Source organism: Leptonychotes weddellii, chromosome 5 (genome assembly GCF_054177405.1).
Source record: "Leptonychotes weddellii isolate Sample4059 chromosome 5, ASM5417740v2, whole genome shotgun sequence".
NCBI lineage: Eukaryota > Metazoa > Chordata > Mammalia > Carnivora > Phocidae > Leptonychotes > Leptonychotes weddellii.
In genome coordinates, this window is record NC_138373.1 from 147,392,932 (window position 1) to 147,414,140 (window position 21,209).

The 21,209-nt window shown below is 49.4% G+C and overlaps 1 protein-coding gene across 4 annotated transcripts in view; it reads right to left on the reverse strand.

Annotated features, from left to right (window-relative positions):
• The window catches only part of LARGE1 (LARGE xylosyl- and glucuronyltransferase 1), a 451,673-nt gene that overhangs the window by 77,025 nt on the left and 353,439 nt on the right, over nucleotides 1–21,209 (reverse strand). For all 4 annotated transcript variants that reach the window (XM_081822370.1, XM_081822371.1, XM_081822372.1 and 1 more), the window contains exon 7: nucleotides 9,946–10,050. In XM_081822370.1, coding sequence (XP_081678496.1) covers nucleotides 9,946–10,050 — 105 coding nt within the window. The remainder of the gene's footprint in view (nucleotides 1–9,945; nucleotides 10,051–21,209) is intronic.

Here is a 21,209-nt window from a genome sequence, read left to right on the forward strand (position 1 = left end):
ATATTTGAGAGCCTTCCCTGTGTATGTAGGACTAAGCGCCCCTCTTCCTTACACAGGTTAGCTCCTGGGGACCACCTGCTTTCCCTGTCACATTGTCCTCTCCGTTTCAGACCAGCAATGACAGTGAAGACTCCTCCTCACACGAAGCAGAGCATCTCTCTGACGCCCCTCCTGTAACATCTCTTCTGCTGACAGGTGGAGGAAGAGCTCTACTTTTAAGGGCTCCTGCGATTAGATTTTGGGCCCATCGGATAAGCCAGGATAATCTCCCTATTTCAAGGTCTGTAATTATAGCCGCAAAGTCTCTTTTGCCAAGTAACATCACAGAATCATAGGCTCCAAAGATTAGGGTACGGGCATTTTTCGGGGGCCCTTCTGTCTACCACAACAGGCAGCAGTTGGATAATCAAAAATATTTATTTTCTAACATTGATGAAAAGTGCAATGAAGAAAAAGAAATCCTTTGGAGAAGATGGCCAAGTAAGCCCATTGAGGGGAGAGGACATCGGAGTTGAGCACTGAAGGCAGCAATGGGAAGAGCAGTCCAGGTTGGGGACCCAGGCCCAGGGGGTGAGAGTGCATTTGGGCAACAGTAAGGAGGGCCGGTGTGGCTGAAAGAGAGTGTGCAAGGAAAAGTAGGGGCCATGTGCCTGGACGGGGAGCCACGAGCAGCCCAGGCCAACTCCCTTCCTGAGATGCCGCACTTTGCCACGATTCTCTCTAGGCTAGTGGTGATCTCTACAAACCCTAGACCTCAGGCAGGAGAACGGGACCAGGTGCACGGCTCCAAAGCGTGTTTAGCGTGAGGCAGAGCTCCAAGGGCACAGAGGGAAGAATTTGATGGCACTCTGAAATGGCACATTTGAAGACTCTAATTTGAACATTACTAGATTTCAGGGGTGGTGCCAGACTATGCGGGGTCAGGAATGACGTCTGCTCGACGTCTCTGCCCAGGGGGTATGGGGCATGACTGCGTGAAAGCAACATGAACACCCAGCTCCACTCCTGCTCGGGGCCTTCGCTGTGCTTGCTGTTCTCTCTGGAACGCTGTTCTAGATCTCAGCATGGCTGCCAACTTCCCTTCTTTCAAGTCTGCAGTTCAAATGTTGTCCTCTCGGAGAACCCTTCCCCAAACAAACAGCTCTTTCTAGAAGAATCCAATTCCCTTCTAGGCTTCCCAGCACATCACATTATGTCAGGGGTTCTCAAACTCAGAGGTGTCGATGTTTTAAGCTGGACGTTCTTTGTTGTAGGGGACCCTCCTGTGCACTGCAGGGTGTTTGGCTACATCCCTGGCCTTTACCCACTATGTGCCAGGAGCATCTCCCTCGCTGTGACAACCAGATAGGTCTCTGAACGCTGCCAATGTACCCTTGGGAGCCAAATTTCCCGCCAACTCCTGTTGATAACCGCTGCCCTAGGTTACTGTCTTCAAAACACTTGCCGTCTCCCAAAGTTATTAACTTCATTCAACAATACTTATGCAATGTCTAATATATGCCAGGCATGATTCTAGGGACAGGAGATAAAGCAGGCAAATTAACAGAAATTAATTAATAGAAATAGGAACTTGAATCCTCATGGAAAGAAACAGAAAATTAAAAAGAAAACGAGGGAAATTATCGTAGGTCAGATGGCAATTACCACTACAGAGAAGTTTAAGGCAGAGAGAGGTGGCAGAGCTGGAGAGGCCCCCAGGTTTAAACAGGTGTGTTCGAGGAACAGCAGCGAAGGCAGAATGGCTGGAGCTGAGTGAGTTCGGGGGCACCCCAGCGTGGCGGCATCACGGGATGCGAGATGGGGATTGCTCCTCTCCCATAATAAGCGACCTCCCACAAACAGGGCTCCTTTTTATCTTGGTCTGTGGCATCCTCTGGGCCTGGAAAGCTGCCTGGCAGGTCATACCTGCTGGGAGCCCAAGGACGATGTGTCCAGTGAATGAACAAACAGATGGCTGGTGCTGGGGAGGGAGGGCTCAGGCCCAGATCTCTTCAATGGACAAAACACAGAGTTACTATCAAAAGATGCTCAAGGGCCATAAGCGTCTTCCCTCTTTGGGAACATCAAATAACAAAGGAGAGTACTAATATTTGACATTTATCGATCCAGAGATCGTCCCAAGCATTTTATAATCTCATTTTGTCCTCAAAGCAATCCTGTGAGGTGGGAATTCTTCAAGTCCTGAGATGATCAATAACGTTTGTTAGCTGCCCGAATATCCTGGACCTAGAACCAGAGGGAGATGGGATGCGAACCCACGACTGCTAATTTCCAGAACATATGTAATACTGTCTTTTAAAAGGAAAAATGAAACGGGAGTTCCAGGAGCACAGGGTGACCAATGTGGGAGGAGGCTGGACACCTGCAGTCCCTTAGTCTACCTTTTAAACAGTGACAAAAGGCAGCCTACGGACTGAGTGCCAACTACATGCCAAACCTCGTCTTTTATTAAATGTATGGTACTATCTTCCTTCTCCCCGAGTCCTCTGTGAGGCAGACACAGCCATCCCCGTCTCACATATGAACGGAGGCTCAGGGAATCAGCGACGTGCAGGGAACTGAGGGGGGCGAGACCACAGAAGAGAGTCTGGGATATACCGTTCACTTCGTTTCACTTCGGTATCTACTGGGTTATTGGGTGGAAGAGGGCATGGATTTCTGGTGGGAACCTAGAAGGCAAAAGCAAGGCCAAAGGAGATTCAGGTTCAGGATATGAAGGGGACAAGCTCTGGGTAACTTCACTGAACCGCAGGAGAAGGGTAAATGGAGAGAAGCAGCTGGTGGCAGGATGGCTACACAGACTTCCAGCCCGCTGAGCTCCCTCCGAGCAGGGAGCGTGGTCTTAGTCATTGACACCGACCGACCTTGAGGGAGATCTTGAGCAGGTCACGGCTTTGCACTGGGGTCCGTCTGTTAAACGTCTGCAACCCCTTGAACTCACGGCTCTCCAGGGCGGTTGGTGGGGGTCGGGGAGGGGCAGAACCTCTTCCCAGGACAGGCTACCCCAGTGAATAATATTCCCATGTCCCATGTGTCCCCCTGGATATCTGTATTATGGTTGCATATAGATGTTCTAACTATGTGAGCCTGAAACTAACACTACTTACAGAAACAAAACTTAGTGCTGCGTGGTTTTAGTAGACACTGGGCCTGGAGTACACATCGAGGCGAGAGGATGCTTCTTGTTCTCTGATCATCTGCCAGGAGACGTTCACTACGTTGGGAAGGCACGTCACTGACAGAATCTCGGTCCTGTTTCGCATCGGCAGTATCTCACTGAAGATGGTTCTACCCTGAACACAGGCACAGGAGGCCCGGACCCCGCTCCATCGGCTGTCCACTGCGGCCAAGCCTCAGCCATTACACGTGAAGTCAGTATGATTTTATAGTAAATTAATTTCCTTTTATTTCTTCTTTAAATTATAGCCAGGGCACTATATTGATTTTTTTTTTGAAATGGTATTTGTAGACAGTGCAATCAATATAGGTAACCCTTGGATTTTATTCCATGATTGTAAAAAAGGCGTTCAAAACATTCGTTACAAAAACGAGGCAAGGGCTACTGGCAGAATGAACAGAAGGCATTTTCATTATTTTTTGTGGATGACCCGAAGTTGAGGACTCAAACGAAGTCAAATGAAATGAGACAGGGATTGGTCTAAATCAGATAAAACTCGACCAGAGATAAATATAAAACCTGCGCAGTAGGGTCAATAAATCTATGGCAGAAGAACAGAACGGGGAACCTCTGGCTGAGCAGTCATTCAGGGCGCTCTTCAGCTGAACTCAAGTTCAAGTTGAGCCTGAGGAGCAAATGGCAATAAAAGTCCATACCAGGAGGCCGCTTCTCAAATTTTAGCATGCATCAGAATCATGCAGGGAGCACATTTAAAGACTTCATTTATTTATTTGTCAGAGAGAGAAAGCAGGAGCGCACAAGCAGGGGGAGCGGCAGAAGGAGAGGGAGAAGCAGACTCCCCGCTGAGCAGGGAGCCCAATGTGGGGCTCAATCTCAGGAGCCTGGGATCACGACCTGAGCTGAAGGCAGACGCTTCACCGACTGAGCCATCCAGGTGCCCCAAGGGAGCAAGTTTAAAGGCACAGTTAGCTGGCCTCATCTCCAGAGATGCAGATGCACTTTCTCTGGGTTAGGGCCTGAAAGCTGACGTTCTAGGCAGACATTCTGAATGACTCAGAAAAGTGGACTGAGTATCCAGCTGGAGGCGTGAACCTCTGATGGTCTGATAACATCCAGAGCGTATCTTTCAGGTCAGAGTGTCGCCCTCACAGAGAGAAGCCAGGGCTACCCAGAAATGGCCAATCAGGATGGTGGAAGGTCTGGAAGCCATCTCCCACACAATTCCCTCATATAGGAAGAAGGTTTTGGAGGGCTGGTGACTGGCTTTGGACATGCAATGACACACAGGATGTTGACTTAGAAGGTGCTGTAAGAACATGTCTCCATCCTTACGGTAGAGAGATGGATGACAAAAATACCGCACAAAACAGAGTAGATGTTTCTACTGAGTCAACCATTCCTCGAATGCCAAGCATCTTTCTCTGGGCTTATTCTACAAACTCTATTTCAGCTCTTCTGTGACACGAGCTTGGGATACAGAGCTCAAAAAGTGGTAATCCCTGTCCCCAGAATTAGTGTAGGAGTTTTTTGTTTTTTTTTTTTTCCTCAAACTTATTTCCAAGCTCTAGGATCAAGTGAGAGTGGGAGGTGCTACTGGGTTGAATAGTTTCCTTTATTTTTGGATGTTCCAGGATCTCTAATACACCAATATGCAACTTGAATCTCTAAGAGATGGATACAGTGCACAGATTTCTCAACCTTATCTGTCCACAGTTTCTAAAGATGTATCAGCATCTCCTGCAATGCCTTCTGGAATCAGTCCAGAAAATGCTGGTCTGGGTTTATTGCAAGGTTGGCATTCAACTCCGAATCTCGATCATTCCAGGGGCTCAAGTCACACTAAGTTCATTTGTGGATATGCAAACTCTTCTCCACTAAACTGCAATCTTCCTAAAGGAAGGTTCTTGGTAGCACTCATTTTTAAAAAAATCTTTTTCTACCCAGAATGTAGGCATTCAGTAGCAGGTGCTGAATGAATGAACTACATCTAAAGCTAGTTTCTCTGGATGCAATTACTACAGACAGAAATCATCCAATACGATATTCCTTCAGAGCATAAACAGTTCTTGGTTCTTGAGCCAAGAGACAAGGAGGGTTCTGGGAAATGGAGGGACTCGCCTAGGGCTGCAGAAAGCTGGATGTCGGGGGCAGAGCAAAGGGTCAGCCTGCATCCCACACATTTCTGGTCAGCCCATGAGAGCTATATGTTTAGCAGTTCTTTGGCAAGTGGTCAAATGTAGGCTCCTTTTGAATCCTTGCCATGGAATCACCATGGCGTCCGGCTTCTCCTTCTCCACTTTCCTCCGGCCTCAGAGGTGAGTCAGTCCTTGAATGTCCCCATTTTATTGTTCTGTGGATAAGGATTCCTAGAGAAATTCTTCCTCCCTCCCTGGAGAGCCAGGTCTCCATCTGTCGGTCTCTGGCCTACTTTGGAGACTGAAAGGAATGGGATACATTTTATTTTTAAATAGTTTCTTAAAGCACATCCTCTGGTTAATGCGACGTCCCTCAATTCGGGGAGGATGCATCTCATCCTTGAGTAACCTTTGGGATCGTACACGAACACCCCTCTCCGTAAGGCAGCCATCTCCTTTCTACTGGCCTGCCTTCCCTTACCCCATCATCTTTGGTCACCTGCTACCTGTAGCTTTCCTTCCCCTTCTCTTCTTTGCTGGTGTTTGTTTTGAAGATTTTCACCATCAGCGTAGGAACTGAAAGTGGGCTGAGTTTTAATGAACCTGTCATAATCTTACTAAAAAAAAAAAAAAAGTCCTGCAAACAGCTGAATGCTGGGTGAATGACAGCTTCCGGCACCTAGATGATGGATGGACAGAGCGGTTGGGGATGAACCCATCTCTGTACGAGGCTGTGGGACGTGCCCTTTAATTCTGAATGCTTATGGCGAGGGCCCTGAGCCGGGGGCCGCCTGGTCATCTGCAGCTGCCGGGGTCTAGCAGTTCTGTGACGATGGAATTAAGTTGTGCACAGCTCCCGTAAGAAGGGAGGGGAGCGGGTGGGAGATGGTGAGCAGATCTCTAATCTTTTAGGCCCTGTGGGCTTTGTGCTAGCAGACTGGGAAGGAAAACCAAGAAGAGGACGGAGGAAGCTGGCTGGCTATTTCCAGGAGAATGTCTACCGTGCAAGACAGTTCTAGGAATTAATGAAGATAATGCATAGGAAAGGGTCTGCTCCGATGCCTGGTGGATGCAGCTGAACTTGATCAATGGGGCCGAATCTAAATTACTTGAAAACAGTTGCTCAGCCAGGCTGTGGTCAGGAAGAGAAATAAACACGTTACAACTACAATCCTAATGTACTTTGGTCTATCAGGCTCTTGGAGCTCCACTACCAGAGGGGAGCCTCATAAAGGGCTGGGGGTGGGGGGGGGGTGGGCTTATCATTCTCCATTCACAGAGAGAAACCCAAGGCTCAGAGAGCTGGAGTAGCTGTCCAAAAGGAACAAAGCCAAAAAGTGATAAAGTTACCTCTTGAAGGCAGATTTTTCAACTTAAACATCTTATGCTTCCTCCCCACCCCCCAGGGATTTTTAAAGTAAAACACAGTCAGGAAGCTGATATATGAAGTAAAATCAGCACTTTTTCTAAAATAATATGAAAAGGCAACCTTTTCCAGATAGGGGAGAAAGAGGAGAAAAAGTGCTAAGTGGCTGCATTATATTTAAGGAAAAGCAAAAAAGGTTACTTTTGTTTTTTCTGACCTGAGGGCTTTGAAGACCTTTGCAAACCTCAAAGAACCACCATTTTTAAAGCAGAGAATGGATTCCATTCCCTGAGAGGATAGGTGGCAGGAAAAACCCAAGAGGACAGAGACTGAGATGTATTGTGCCCTTGTTTTGTGCCAGTAAAAGCTAGCTTGTTGACCTAGTTACCTTGGCCATGCCCCCATCCCAGGCACTATTATCCTATTGTACAAGGGAGAGAACTAAGGTTCACTCAAGGAGGTGAACCATCTTGGCCAGATCTACGTGGATATTTCGCGGCCGAATTGTGATTCCAGTGTGGATCTGCCACCTTTTGCCCACACCAAGCTGAAGGCTCAGCACGGGGCTTTGCTGGAGATACCCCTTTCGGAGGCCTGCTCCGTGCAGGGATTTAGGGCAAGCGGGCTCCCTCCCCGCAGAGTCCTCAATTTCCATGAGAATCTAAGAGCTGCATGACTCATGCACTGATGTGTGCTACAATTCTGAGTCTTAAAATAACAAATCCCCATCACGAAAGCCAATGCATTCTGATTTCGCATAAATCCTTTTATAATGATCACTTGGTGTCACTGGCTTATTTAAGTGGACACATCATTTCTTTCAGGGCTTTCCTCATCTGCTCTGCACTTTAAGTACAAGCAAGCAGGGAAGTAACTCACTGCCTTTGGCATCGCGAGTAGAAGCTGGAGGTGGTCTGGATCCTTGTCTGTCTCCTGACCTCACGCTGAGTCAAATGGGAGAGGCAGGAGGGGACGTGTCATTTTTGTCATAATAAATTCCCCATGTGCCCCATTTTTCTTCTCCCTGCAAACCCAGATTGATGACCAGTGCGTTTTGGTTTTCACAGATAACCATGACCCTCGAGGACCGTGTCCTCGAGACACTGCAGTATATCTCTATGTGACGTTGTCTATTATTCCGGGAGGAAGACAGAGACTCAACACACACCACGGTTTACCTGAGATTTCCCTTCTCCCACCCAACAAACATGGGGGTCGCCAACCTCACAAAAGCCTGGAGGAATGTGTTGGGAATCCAGGCTTTGACAAAAGATCAACATGGCATGATAATTCGCTGACCAAAGGAAAGTACGGGAGGCGGTGGTGGGGGGGAGACACATCTGATTGGCCCCACAGTGGGTTCCTAAAGGTCCAGCCTCAAAGGCACTGAGAAAGCCCCTGGGAAGGTTTGCTGGGAGGGGAAACAGAGTGCCACCTTTCAGAGGAGACCCTTCTGCTCCAGAAACATCCTGGAGGCTTTCTTAGGGGGCCAAATCTTAGGCCCCTCTCCGGATGCTTCAAAGAGAGCCTGGGATTCTATGACAGTTTCTTGATCCTGAAGCCACTTTAGTTCAAGGTAGGAAGGTTAGTCGTTAACAAGGCATCCTCCTTACTGATCAGACTCTAGAGCTTCAATCTCTCTCAGCGTGAGTTTCCGGTGTGCAAAGCAGAGATAAGAATAGCACCTGCCTGGTGGGTTAGTGTGAGGATCAAATAAGATTAACATCTAGAGAGTACCCAGTGCACACTTGGCAGAAATGCAGAGACACTGCCTTAGCAATTATCAAAATACTTCTAAACCAGCTAATGGAGAGCCGCTGCTCAGAGCGGCCTGGCTCCTCTGGGGGTTCCTCAGACTTCCTCACCATCCAGCAACTCAGGGGTTAGTGCCCAGTACAGCTGGGGGCCCTGGGGGTAGCCTCCAGGAGGTGTGGGAGAGGCTGCTGGCGAAAATTCTTCCATTGCAACCCTTCCGGGCTGTGATGCCTGGAAGGTGTCACAGGAAAAAATTACACAGAGTGAGGCATGCCTGGATGTTCTGGCAAACGTCAGCTAAGGAATGCCCCCATCTCAAAGGGTGGCCTTCACAGCGCTCCCTGACTGGCATCTCTATGGCTCCTCAGGACATTGACTCCGAACGTTTCTTTCCTTGTCCTCCTCCAGCTTGGACCTCACTATGACCCCATCTCTGAACTCTCACCTCTGGAAGCTTGACTGTCTTCTGTTTTCCTTTGGCCTCTGGGGCCCCCGTATTTGTACCTGACCTCTCTTGGGAGTCTGACCCTCAGCTCTCGGAGTTGACTTTTTGGCTCTTCCCCCTACAGCCTGGCCTTAGTCTCCAAGACCCTCTGGGTGGCACCGTCCCCAGACACCCACCCCACCCTAGTGCAGCTGGTCTCAGATGCCAGGTCCTGGTCCTTCTGGGCCTGACCAAACCTACTGCTCCCTGAGTTCCAAGTTCTAGTCCCGACAGAGGTCGCACGTCTGCGTCCTTTGAGAACAGGGTGCCAAAGAAATGGCAAAGAGGATGAAGGGGGAAGGGCAGAAGGATCCAGAAGCACAGCAACAAACAGACATTGGCAGGCCTGAGCTTAAGGAGAGGGAGGCCGCTCTAGTTCCTTATCGATACACTCTGTGAGTTCATGGGCCGTATGTGGCCCACCTGGCCCAGGGTCTAGGACACCCCGGCTACTCCAGACACAGTTGTTGAGTTCAGAATGAATGAATGAATGATACCATTAACAGAGATGCTTTCGCCACTGAGATAATTAGCAGAAATTCTGTCACTTCTGACCAGAAACTTTCAGAATCAATAGGATATCTGCTACTTTACTCCCTGTACAAGAAGTATGAATCCAGACGAATCCTGAATGCCTATGGTGAGCACAGATCCAGCAGGCCTCACACGGACATGGAATGTGAGGAAAATAAACTTCTGTCGTGCTGAGAAGCTGACACGCTGGGGTTCTTTGTCACTACAGAATGATCTCTCTATCAGTAGAGCCAAGGAACCTACAGGTCATAGTCCTAAAAAAGCCCAATGGGATCTAGGTCTGGAGGTTAGTCAGAAGAGGGGCTTTTTGGTGATATTACCACAGACAGCCAAGGTCTGATAGGTACTGTGCCTGCAGCTGCAGCTCTAAGAAAGGACTGGAAGGTCAACTGCGTAGGTACCGTCCACTGCAGCACTCAGGCAGCCAGGTGGTCTCCTCCTGTGCTTTGCCTGCCTCCTCCCTCAGAGAAGGAGCTCTGAGCCCTCACATCACCTTCCGAAACGCCCGCCACGCGCCACCCTCACGATTTACCTGTGTTGTAGCCCCTTCCGAGGGCAGGCCAAGGGCGGTGATTTTTCCACAGGTTTCCCAGGTACCAGTCACTCTGGTTCTCGACCAAGCCCAGGACCTGCTGACCTGTAAAGTACAGAGAAAGCAAAGGTCTTAGAAGAAGCCAGGCCACGTGCAACAGTGAGAACCGAACAGGAGATCCAGTCATGGCGGATCATCACAACAGTGGCTTTCATTAGTAAGCGCCGGGCCCCGATCTGCGTGCTTCACTTGTATTCACGTATTTACCGCTCACTTTGCCAGCCCCACCATTTGGAGGGCACCCAGAGTAGCTAATTAACTTGTCCAAGGTCACCCAGTTACTCTGTGATCAAGCCAGAATCCCAAATCAACCAGCCAACCATCGGTCCAACCATCCCTTAACTCATGCACCACCTCTGTGCTTACTGGCACACCTGAAGGGTTCCAGCTGCAATATTCCCCACGGTATGCTAGTTCACTGGCTTTCTGGGCATCCGCTGAGATCATCTGCTGCCATCAGAGGGAAGACGTGCCCTTGGTGTGGGAGATGGAAGTGCACAGACAAGAGCCCCCTTTGGGCTGCAGACCCCCCAGTGTTTTTCCTCTCACATCCACTTTATCTTGAGTCGACAAGCCATGGTGTCCCGTCAACGTGGGAATGTTTTCTAGAGGAGCAACTGCTTCTCTGGCCCAGCTCTCGGCTCTGATGTTGGCCCCGTGTCTGGTGCACCAGGGCCAACAGCAGAGGTAAGCCAGGTCTCTTAGTAACTCAGCATCTTAGGTGAGTCGGTCACTCCTCTCCAGTTCTTAGAGCATCCCATTCCTGGGACTCCAGGCCTTCTACGGGGAGCAAGCAGGGCATCAGATCCCTCTACCCTCTACGAGACAACCCTATCACGCCACTTGCAGCAGATACTCCCTTGGACCTACGATCAACTATTTTATAGACCAGGAAACTGAGGTTCACCAGGACCGTGATATGCACAACTATGGTGGAGCCGACATATAATTCAGCATTTGTCTGATGCCCAGATTCCTTCTGCTGTCTCGATGCAGTCTTGCTTACCTTTACAACAAGTGTTGGAGGCAGGAATTAAAAACCCACGTTATAGGCAAAGAAACTGAGGCGTGGACAGTTTTAGCTTGCTAAGGGTCCCACGACTCATAACCACTGTCTTCCACAGCTAACCGATGCCTTCTGGGGCTAAAATCTTTATTTTATCAGCCAATCTAAGAAATACAGACCTTTCTGACCAAATGAAAGCCCAGCAACATGTTAAGAAAAACACAGCGGTTCTCCCGGTACACCACACTGTGTGATATAGAACCTCCCTGGTGTGATGACAGCCCCCTGAAATGATGGTGTGTTGGTTTGGTGTAATTTATTTGATCATTTTATCGAGCTCCTATCTAAATCATCACCCCAGCACAAATACATAAATTAGAGGCATGGGAAAAATACTACCACCCACTTTGTCATTGTGTATGATCACATCCAAAACTTGGTAGAATCCTTCAGAAAAACCCATCACCAATTCAGGAAGGGCAAGAGCTGATCAATTCCACCCGCAACAAGCTCGGGATGCTCATATAAAACTGAAAGCTGAGATCTGAAAGGCAGGTTGTCCTCCGCTGAGAAAGCTGTGTGCTGCGTCTGGATGCTGGGACCTCATTCGAGAGCTCACGTGATGACCTCGCATGGAGGCTGGGAGGGTGGGGTGGGGCTGAGGGGCTGCAGAGTCCTTGGGGGAGCTGGTTCACAGTTACCAATGACCCCCGGTTCGGTATAATGAAGGGTGTCACGTGCTCAGAAATGACAAAAGGGGAATGCTCTTTCACTGAATTTAGGGTGGCCACCTGAGTTTCAGGTAAGGTCATCTTCAGCTACCTTTAAGTCTAAATTCTGTGCTCTGTCATTCCATGCGTTGTGTTTGGCCCCGATCTACTTCCTCAGAAGCTTTCTCTACGTAGCCACACTTCATTCCTGCCACATGAAAATGTACAGTTTTGTTGCTTGCGTTCTCCCTTCTGGCTCTGCTCATACAGCTCTTGCTTGATGGGAAATGCTCTTACCCTCGGCCAACCCCTGCCTGGAATCCCTTCCAACGCACCTCCAGCCTGAAGCCAGCTATGAACACCCCTGAGTGTGAACCCTTCCCTTGGCTCGCCCATGAGATGGGAGACAGCTCTACCTAGCATTTCCAGCACTTTTTGACTTATGCCCTGTCAAGGACAGATGGGTGACATGCAGGCACATCCACACCTCATGTGTAAATATCCACAGTCCAAGGGCAAGGACTGAGTAGTGTCCAACACACTAACGGGTGCTGATAAATGTCTGCTAAGTAAAACTCTCCTGACTGGGAGCCCCGTTAATGTTAGTGTATTAGTATCCCCACATTTTCAAAGCTGCAGAGCATTCTGCCTTCCCCTCATTCACCAAGACCCACACATTTTCCCAGAATTCTTATTTAGAAGTGTTGAGGCATGAGAGAATTAATAGAGCATATGAACCCCACATTCCCAGATACTGAACCAATTTCGGGGTAAAAAAAAGGTGAGAGCAAAATGTCACCTTATTGTTGCAAGTTAAAGGACTCAGTGTAGATATTCATCATGCCAAAACCCTGACCACTGTTCGATAAAGTTCTAGAAGGACCTAACTGTTGTGCTAGATGATGTCCAAAGAAACACTCATGGGTGGGCTTGCTCTCTTTCCAAAGCTTCCAGGAGAGCCTGGATGATGCTAGTTAAAAACAGCTCTCACATAGCACTCGATACATTCCAGCCCCTCACGCACCCAACGGGTCAGGGTCTTCACAAGCCCACTTGCAAAACCCAGCTACCATTTTAATCACCAACAGAGCAGCTAATGGATCTGTCTAAAAAAAGCAAAACAAAGGCTTAGGAGCTGTTTATTATTTTGCATTTTCTCAACCAATGGATATTAAAATTACCGCTATCCTGTTGCTAATGAAGGATTTTTTTTTTTCTTTTTTAAACTTTAAAGAGGGCTGGCGTGTGTAGAAGAGTTGTTTGCAACCATCGTGAGCAATGCAGCCCAGGTGCAAATTGAGAGCAGGGGAATTTGGAGAACATGACTTGAGGTTCACCGTGCATCTCACTCCTCCTCTGGAGACCTAGACCTTGAGTTCAAGCCTTCAGCAGAGCAGTGGGCCTACCGGTGTGTCTGGGCACTGTCACCCCACCTCTGCAGTTTCCCGTAAGGATGAGGAAGACGCCAGACTTGCCAGACAGAGCTGAGTGGGAGGAGGTGTCGATCTTGGTGAACGAGGGGAGAGCAAAATGCTCTTTCCGAAGCTTCCAGGTGAGTCTGGATGATGCTAGTTAAAAACAGCTATCACTTATATAGCACTCGATACCTTCCAGCCCCTGGCGCGCCAAACAGAATTCCAGCCATTGGGTCTAGTCATGTGCATCACAAAAGAACCAGATAATTGGAAAGCATGTTGAACTCGGAGAATTATTGATCCAGGTCTGGAAGCTCTGTTCGTGCTTTAGTCGGGGGTGAGCCTCGCTTGTGGGGTCCCTAGCACAAAATAAGCTCTTATGGCATCTAAATCTTGCCCATAGACCAGCACAATTCAGTGCAGCCTCCAGCATTATGCTTCTTGAGGACAGAGAAGTGGTGAAGAAAAGGAATGCCAGAGCCAGACTGCCCAGGTTCAAATCCTGGCTCCTCCACTCATGAGCTGTGTGACCTCAAACGAGTTACCTAACCTCTCGGTGCTGTTACTTCCTTCACTTATAAAGGGAAGTTAATTCATAGGATATACCTTAGAATTTTATTTTCTCTTGAGGCACAAGTTGATTTTGTGTTTTTTACTTCTCCAAATGTTACCACTAACAATGCCTGGAAAACCAGTAAAATGTTGAGTAGGTATTTGCTCTTTTGCTCTTATTCTCACACCCAGGATTCCCTGGTCCCTCTCTGTCCCACCTGGTGGCTTCAGCCATCTCCCCTGCTCCTTCCTTAGCTGACCCGGGCCTTATTCTGCCTAGACATTGCTTTAGTTTCGTATTGGCTGAGGGTTTGCTGTATTAGAGACCACACAACAGACTAAGGAATCAAAGACAAATTAAACACGGTCGTTAACCCTAGAGGCAGCTAGAAGAGGAGGCAGATAAACAATTATGAAGCAGCATGGTACTCGCAGCAGCAGAAACACTGATAAGCGGGAGGAACGGAGGGCAGGGGATCATTGATTCTGTGGGGGATGGTGGGGGATGCAGGCTGGGCGCCTCCCCGGGGTCGCCGGCTGCACGACGGGCTCCACCTGCCCAGTCCACACAGCCCTCCACACTCCCAGGCTTCCCCACATCACCCTTCTCGGCAGAGGCCCCGCTGCTCCCTGGTGACAGTCATCCTTTCCAGCTCTGCCAGTCCCAGCTCATCAGCCAGGCAGCATCTGGTCCCCAGAGGTCAACGTCTAAAGCTTTAGCCTGAACGATGTGAGCCCAAGAGGCCTGCCATCCCATTAAGAGGTCAAGTCTCAGGGGACTCCTCTTTGCGGGGGCGGGGGGAGCAGGGGAGGACACAGGCTGCTGGTGTGAGGCCTCCCTCAGCACCCCACACCGTCGCATCTTCTTAGGAGTTATTATAATAAAACACGGGACTAACAGAAAAGGCTTTGTCATTGTTTTCTGTGCGGCCCTGTGGTTATGATCAAGTGTGCTGTTCCCCGTCTTCCTTACTCCAGGCACAAGTTAACTTATGAAAATGAAGCTGTCTTCCTTGCTTATTCATACATCACCACTAACAGCCAGACAAGAGCGAACAAGCTTGCTATTCTGCTGGGGCCCTGATGTCAGTGCCACCAGCCAGCAGACGGATGGCTCCCAGGCTGGGAACATCCCCTCACTCCCTCCTTCCACAGCTTCGGGGCTCCAGGCAGGGCTCAGTCCAGGAGGTGAGGCCCCAGGAGCAGGGGGTGGTGATGCTTCCATGGGGCACGAGGGGCACCGACAGGGCAGGCTGGGAGGGAAGCAGCATGGTAAATCAGAAAGGCAAAGGGACTGCAACCCAGGCTGGAGGGAGTTCTAGCCCTAGCTCCGTAGGGCTTGGCCAAGGTCTGACTTTTTCTGAGCCTCACTTTTCTTTTTTTTACTGTAAAATGGCAAGAATAGCATCTACCTCCCGCCTCCAAGAACGGATGTGCACATCACACGAGACATAGGTCAAGCACCTAGGTCCTGATAGGTGCTCACCTAAGGCGTTGCCCTTCCCCCCTGCAGTGACGGTCACCGTGTGTGGTGTCTGAGACGTCCCAGCGAGTGCTGACACTAGCTGCATAGACTGGCCTCTGTGAATCTGGCCCCACCGCCCACACTCCGTCCTGCTGGCCGCTTTTTTCTTTTTTTTTTCCCCAATATTTATTTTTTTCTGGGCCCTTCTGAAGCCACCAGCTTCTGTGACACTAGAAGACCTCCCCTTTGATGCTGGTGCTCCCCAACTCGTGTCCTCAGCCCCCTTTCCATCTTCTTCTACAGTTTCTCCCTGGATGACAGGATCTACTCCAGTGGCCTCAAATACCACCGACAGGAAGTCAATCCCCCAATCTCCATCCCAGCTCAGACGACTCTCCAGAGCTTCCACTCTTAAATCCTTGCTCTTCACATCTTTGCCATAACTGAATCCCAAAGATGTTATCCGCTATTTCTCACCCATCCCCTCCCCTGTTCTATCACCACCTCAATCCATCTCCTTCCTAGATTACTTGGCAGATCACACTTGATCACCTTTCCCTCAGGGGAGCCTTGCCATTCCATTCTGCCTACACAGAAATATTTTCAAAGTGCAAATTTGATCATTTTGCTTCCTTGATTAAAAAGCTTAATGCTCCCAGGCCCCAGCAGAGTGTGGATGGATGGAAAAAAGTAAGTACTATCTATCTTCAACCATCTCGGCTCATCTGGAACTAGTAAACTATCTGAAGGGGACCGAAGGGGATGCTTACAGGTTAACCTCTCCAGGTAAACACCAGGGACAGGTAGTTCTAACTGATCACAGATGCTCCCAGGACGGTCTCCTTATCCCCACCCCCAGGAAAGCTCCTGGATGCACACAGAGAGTCCGCCAATCACTGCTGCATATCAAACCAGCTCTGCTCATACCAGCAGGGGAATATTAAAATGTTATAACCAGGGGCTGTCCAGAGTATCAGGAGAGAAAGCAACGACGACTTCCCAACCTCATATTTATTCTAAGAAGCTATTTTAAAATAAGAAAGCCTTTAATAGTACCATTCAGGGCATGTCTGGGTGCAGGATGACTAATAATAAGGAAAACATATAGGATCACATTACCATTTACTAAACATCTTTTAAAAACTGCTGCGCACCTGCCCCGGATGCCCCCAGCCAGTGGGTGTGGAATAAAGCAATTCCTTAGAAGATGCCACACCAAAGGGTATTTAAGCAACCTGAATGGGCTGAAAAGGACTCTTTCTGAACCTGCATGTTTCACAGATCCTATATCCTCCATTTAGCTCTGCCTAAATGCACTCACAGATCACAGAAATTCATAGGCACAGCGAAGGTCTGAATACACACTCTGGGACCACCTGCTCTTACAGGTGCAGCCCAGAGAAGGGGAGCGAGGGGTTTTAGGGACACACCACCCAATGCTGGGGCTCTACCGCTGACTTCATGCTGGCCGTGTTCTCTACGCAGAAGCTTCTCCAACTTGGCCGCCTCTTCTTTCCTGGAACGTGAATATAATTCTCACCTGGTTTAAATTCTAGCTCTCCTGCACTGGAATGGTAATCCTGGATAAATTCTTAGTTCCCTAGTTTCCTCCTCTGGAAAATCGTAAAGGTTTTCTATTTCATGGGGCTCCACTGAGACCCTCGAGCAGGTTTCTGTGTCTCAGGTTCATACTGCATGGCCTTGAGTTGGAACTCATGTGCTCTGGTTAAAAAGGTCCTTTCGTCAACCATTTGGTTGCCTTGGGGGTGCTTGATGAAGCTCGATTCATTGTTCGGGCAACCTCGATTTCATTTAGAGATCAAGACCCCATCCTTGCTGACCTCGATAGCTGAGGGATAATCCCTTCTAAGAGGAATTAGAATCTGTGTCATTCCAGAAGGTAGAATTAGGCTGAACGAGTAAAGACTGGAGGAAGATAGATCTTGCTTCTTAGAAGCAAGACCGTAAGAGTTCTGTTAGAGTTCACCAAGATGGAAACGAGCTGCCTTTCTAGGGAGCAGCTTCTGAACACTGGCATGGTTCTGGAAGAGGCTGTGTGACTCCGCCCTCATCCAGCAGGTATTCACCGAGACCCTACTCTGCAGGGGGCACTGTGCCAACTGCTAGAGACACCGCACTGCAGAAAACAGACCCAGTCCCAGCCTTCTGGATTTTACGATCTCTACAAAGAGCTTCTCAAGTGGTATAGCTATCATCTGCCAGGCCCTACCCCTACCCTCCTGAAGCAGATTCTCCTGGGGGAGGCCTGGGGATTTCTCTGCAAAGATACCCCCATTAATTCTCATGCACGGCAGGTTTGGGGGCCTTTGGAGTGGGAGGGTCACCCAGCAGGCATGCTGTGGGAGGGGGGTTTCTGCATTAGATTGGATGGCCTCAAAGCTCCCTTCCAACACGACTGTGAGAAGTCTTTCTTGTAAGCCCCAACGAGCTTTCTCAGCATCCCCCTCCTGCTGTACTGTCCCCGTGCATTCTTCCTCTACTAGCTCTGTAGGTGTGTGCACACAGCTGCCCCGTGGTGGGAGCCGGTTGTCCTGGGCAGCCCCCTTTCCGTGAGCACTTTGCCCAGGCACCGGGATATGCGCTCTCCATGCACTGTCTCTGAGTACCTTACAACAACCCCATGAGGTGGGCACTGTGCTTATGTGTATCGTCTGGAAGGGAAACTGAGGTTTAGAGAAGTTACATCACTTGTCAAGGACCCGTGGCTGGGATCACAGAGCCTGGGCTGTGTTCACATCTCTCTGTTGCAAAAGCTTTTGTCTCCACACCTACACTCAGCGTTAGGAACAATCTGCAAGGCATCTCCCTCCCCATGTACCACCACTGTGGGCAAGGCTCCAAAGGACAGGAGAGAATGGGTAGAAGGTCCAGATAACGATTCCATCTGCCAAGATGCAAGAATAAGTCCCCACCCACCCTCTCGAGTCAGTCCCAAGTGGGCTCACATTAACTTAACTTACAGTCTAAAAAACTCCTGCTCGATCTCAAATAATGATTTCTCTCTTCTTCCTTCCCTGATCTTTGGTCTTTAGAAACAGGGAAAACTAAAAAGGAACACAGGGCCAGCTGTTGGGCTCTCTTCCAAGGCTCTTATCACACCGACGCCCAGAATGCCTGGCTGCTGTGTCCTCTCAGTCGAGGCCTCGGCCGGGGGGCAGAGCCGGCCTGGGTCCAGCTACAACCTCCATCTGCAGACTTCTTGGATCTTTTTTTTGAAAAAACACGATTTGTTGGCAGCTTTGAGATACTTCGTTCACGGACACTCCTCTGACTCACTGGCAATAGTGCCTACGAGAAATCATCTCACTCTTCCTACTGGGGCTGCAGGAAAAAGCACTTGTTTGTAGGATTCTAAGGCCACCAGAAAAGCTCTGGCTTTTCCAATTATAGCTGACTCTTGAACAACATGGGTTTGAACGTGCAAGTCCACTTACATGTGGATTTTTTTTTTTTTTGGTAAATATAGTACAATACTGTAAATGTATTTTCTCTTCTGATTTTCTTAGCGTTTCCTTTTCTCTAGTTTGCTTGCTTGTAAGGATACAGGATATAATACATGTAACATACAAAATATGTGCTAATCAATTGTTCATATTATCAATAAGGCTTCCAGGCAATAAGTGGGTAAGTTTTGGGGGGAGTCAAAAGTTATACGTAGATTTTTCAACTGAGTGGGGTGGGGGGGTTGGTGCCCCTAATCCCATCATTGTTCAATTCAACCCCATCAAACGTCAATTGTATTAACTGTGCAGTTACTAGTTAAGCAGCAGCCTGGGGCATGGGGATGCAACGGCGGGTGAATCGTGAGATGGTCCCCGCCTTCAGTGCAGCTTAGGACATATGAGTTTGCTAGGGCTTCTGAAACAAGTACCACAGAGGGGGTGGCTGAAAGGCCAGAATTTATTTGGAAGTCCCAGACCGAGGTGTTGGTGGGGTTGTTTGTTCTGAGTCTTTGCTCCTTGGCTTATAGATAAATGCCTTCTCCCTGTGTCTTCACATGGGAGGTCCGTCTGTGTGTTCTAATCTCTTCTTCTTATAAGGACACCAGTCATATCACATGAGCGCCCACCCTAATGACCTCATGTTACCTTCATCACCTCTCTAAAAACCCTCTCTCCAAAGGCAATCACATTCTGAGGAATGGGGGTTAGGACTTCAACATATGAGTTTTGGGGGACATAATTCAGCCCATGACATAGGGCAAGGTCACTATATAACCACACCAACAAATGTGGAACTGTGACCCTGAAGGGCTAGGGAGGTGAGGTCAGAGGTCAGAGTGCTGCCAGGGTGTGTAAGAGGGGAAGTCAGACAAGGAGGTCCTCTGAGGAAAGAAGGATCCGATCGCGATCTGAAGGAAGATGGGAAGAGTACCAAGGCGGGGGGGACGGTGTATGTTAAGATCCTGCAGCGGGAAGCTTGAAAAGGATGAAGGATACGGTGTCACGGAAAGATACCTGGGCTCTGTCTCTGGTTTCTGGCACAGAGCTCCTCAAACCTTTGGAATTTCCTGAGTGGTAAGGGTGATAGGAGCATCTTTTGTTGTAATGAGGTGACTCCTGGTGGGCCCCTAGAGAGCTACATGGAGGGCTGGTTGCCAGAAAGACAAAGTCTTAATGATTAGAAGCTTGGGACTTTCACCCAATTGCCCAACCTCCAGGGAGGGGAGAGGGGACAGAGACTGAGTTCATCACAAATGGCCAATGATTTAATCGATCATGCCTACCTAACGAAACCTCCATAAAGACCCTAAATGATGGGATTCAGAGAGCTTATGGGTTGGTGAACACATCGCGGTGCTCGAGGGTGGTGCCCTCAGAAAGGGCATGGCACCTCCACACCCCTCCCTCCAACCCTGCCTTAGGCATCTCTTCCATTTGGCTGTTCCTGAGTGGTAGTCTTTAAAATCAACCACTAATAGTAAGTAAAGTGGGTTCCTGAGTTCTGTGATCTAGCAAATAGCAAACCTCCATGAGGAGGGGCTTGAGGGAGGCCCTGACTTGGTAGCCAAGTCGAATGGAAGTGTGGGCAACCTGGGGGCCTGATACTCATGCCTGGTGTCTGAGGGGCAGGCAGGCCTGTGTGATGGAGCCCGTGAGCCTGCAGGGCCTGAGGCCAACTGTAAGTAGTAGTGCCAGACCTGAACTGTAGGATGCCCTCCTGGTGTCCTCCGGGAGTTGGAGCACTGGTTGGTGTCAGGAGGAAAAACCACCTCTTAAGGGACTAACAGCCAGCATGGCTGAGACACGGACCCCACAGAGGAGGTGGGGGAAGAGACCGCACCTGGGAGGAAACCCGCGGGACCCCACAGTCCAGGCGCAGAGTGAGGAGGCTTTTCTTCGAAGGACAAGCAGGGGCACACCTGAAGGGTCCGAGGCAGGCAGGACCATCTGGCCACAGGACACTGGGCACCATCTGCAAAGAAGACAATGTGGATGGTGCCCTGTGGGGGTGGTGCAGCAAGGAGGTGCCATACAACCCCAGCTACGGTCAGGGAGGGCCAGTGCGATCGGAGTTTGGGTCTGAAAAGGACATTCTCGCTGCTGTGTGGGAGATGGATCAGTGGATGCTTGGAGGGATTAGAAATCAAGGGTCTTATTTTTCTTTCTTTCCTTTCTTCCTTTCCTTCCTTCCTTCCTTCCTTCTTCCTTTCTTCCTTTCTTCCTTCCTTCCTTCCCCCCCCCCCTTTCTCTCTCTCTCTCTCTCTTTCTTTTAGAAATAGCCCAGTAGAGACACGCACACCTAGAGATGAGCAGAGAGGTAAGGGCTGTAGGCACACAACACGGTCAGCAAACACCTTCTGAGGCGTCTGTGTGCAGGTGGTATGCCTGGGCTGAGGGCCATCCATACCAAGAGGTGGAGGTGAGGTGCTTGCAATCTACTAAGGGGATGGGGTGTGTGGGAAAGGGGGCAGACTCTGGATCTCCCAGGGTGCCACATACCCTGGGGAGCACTGAAGTGCTCTCTCCCCCTGGGAATAGTGCTGTGGGGACAACAAGTCAGCCTGTGTCTGGAGCCAATCAGGCTCTGGGGAA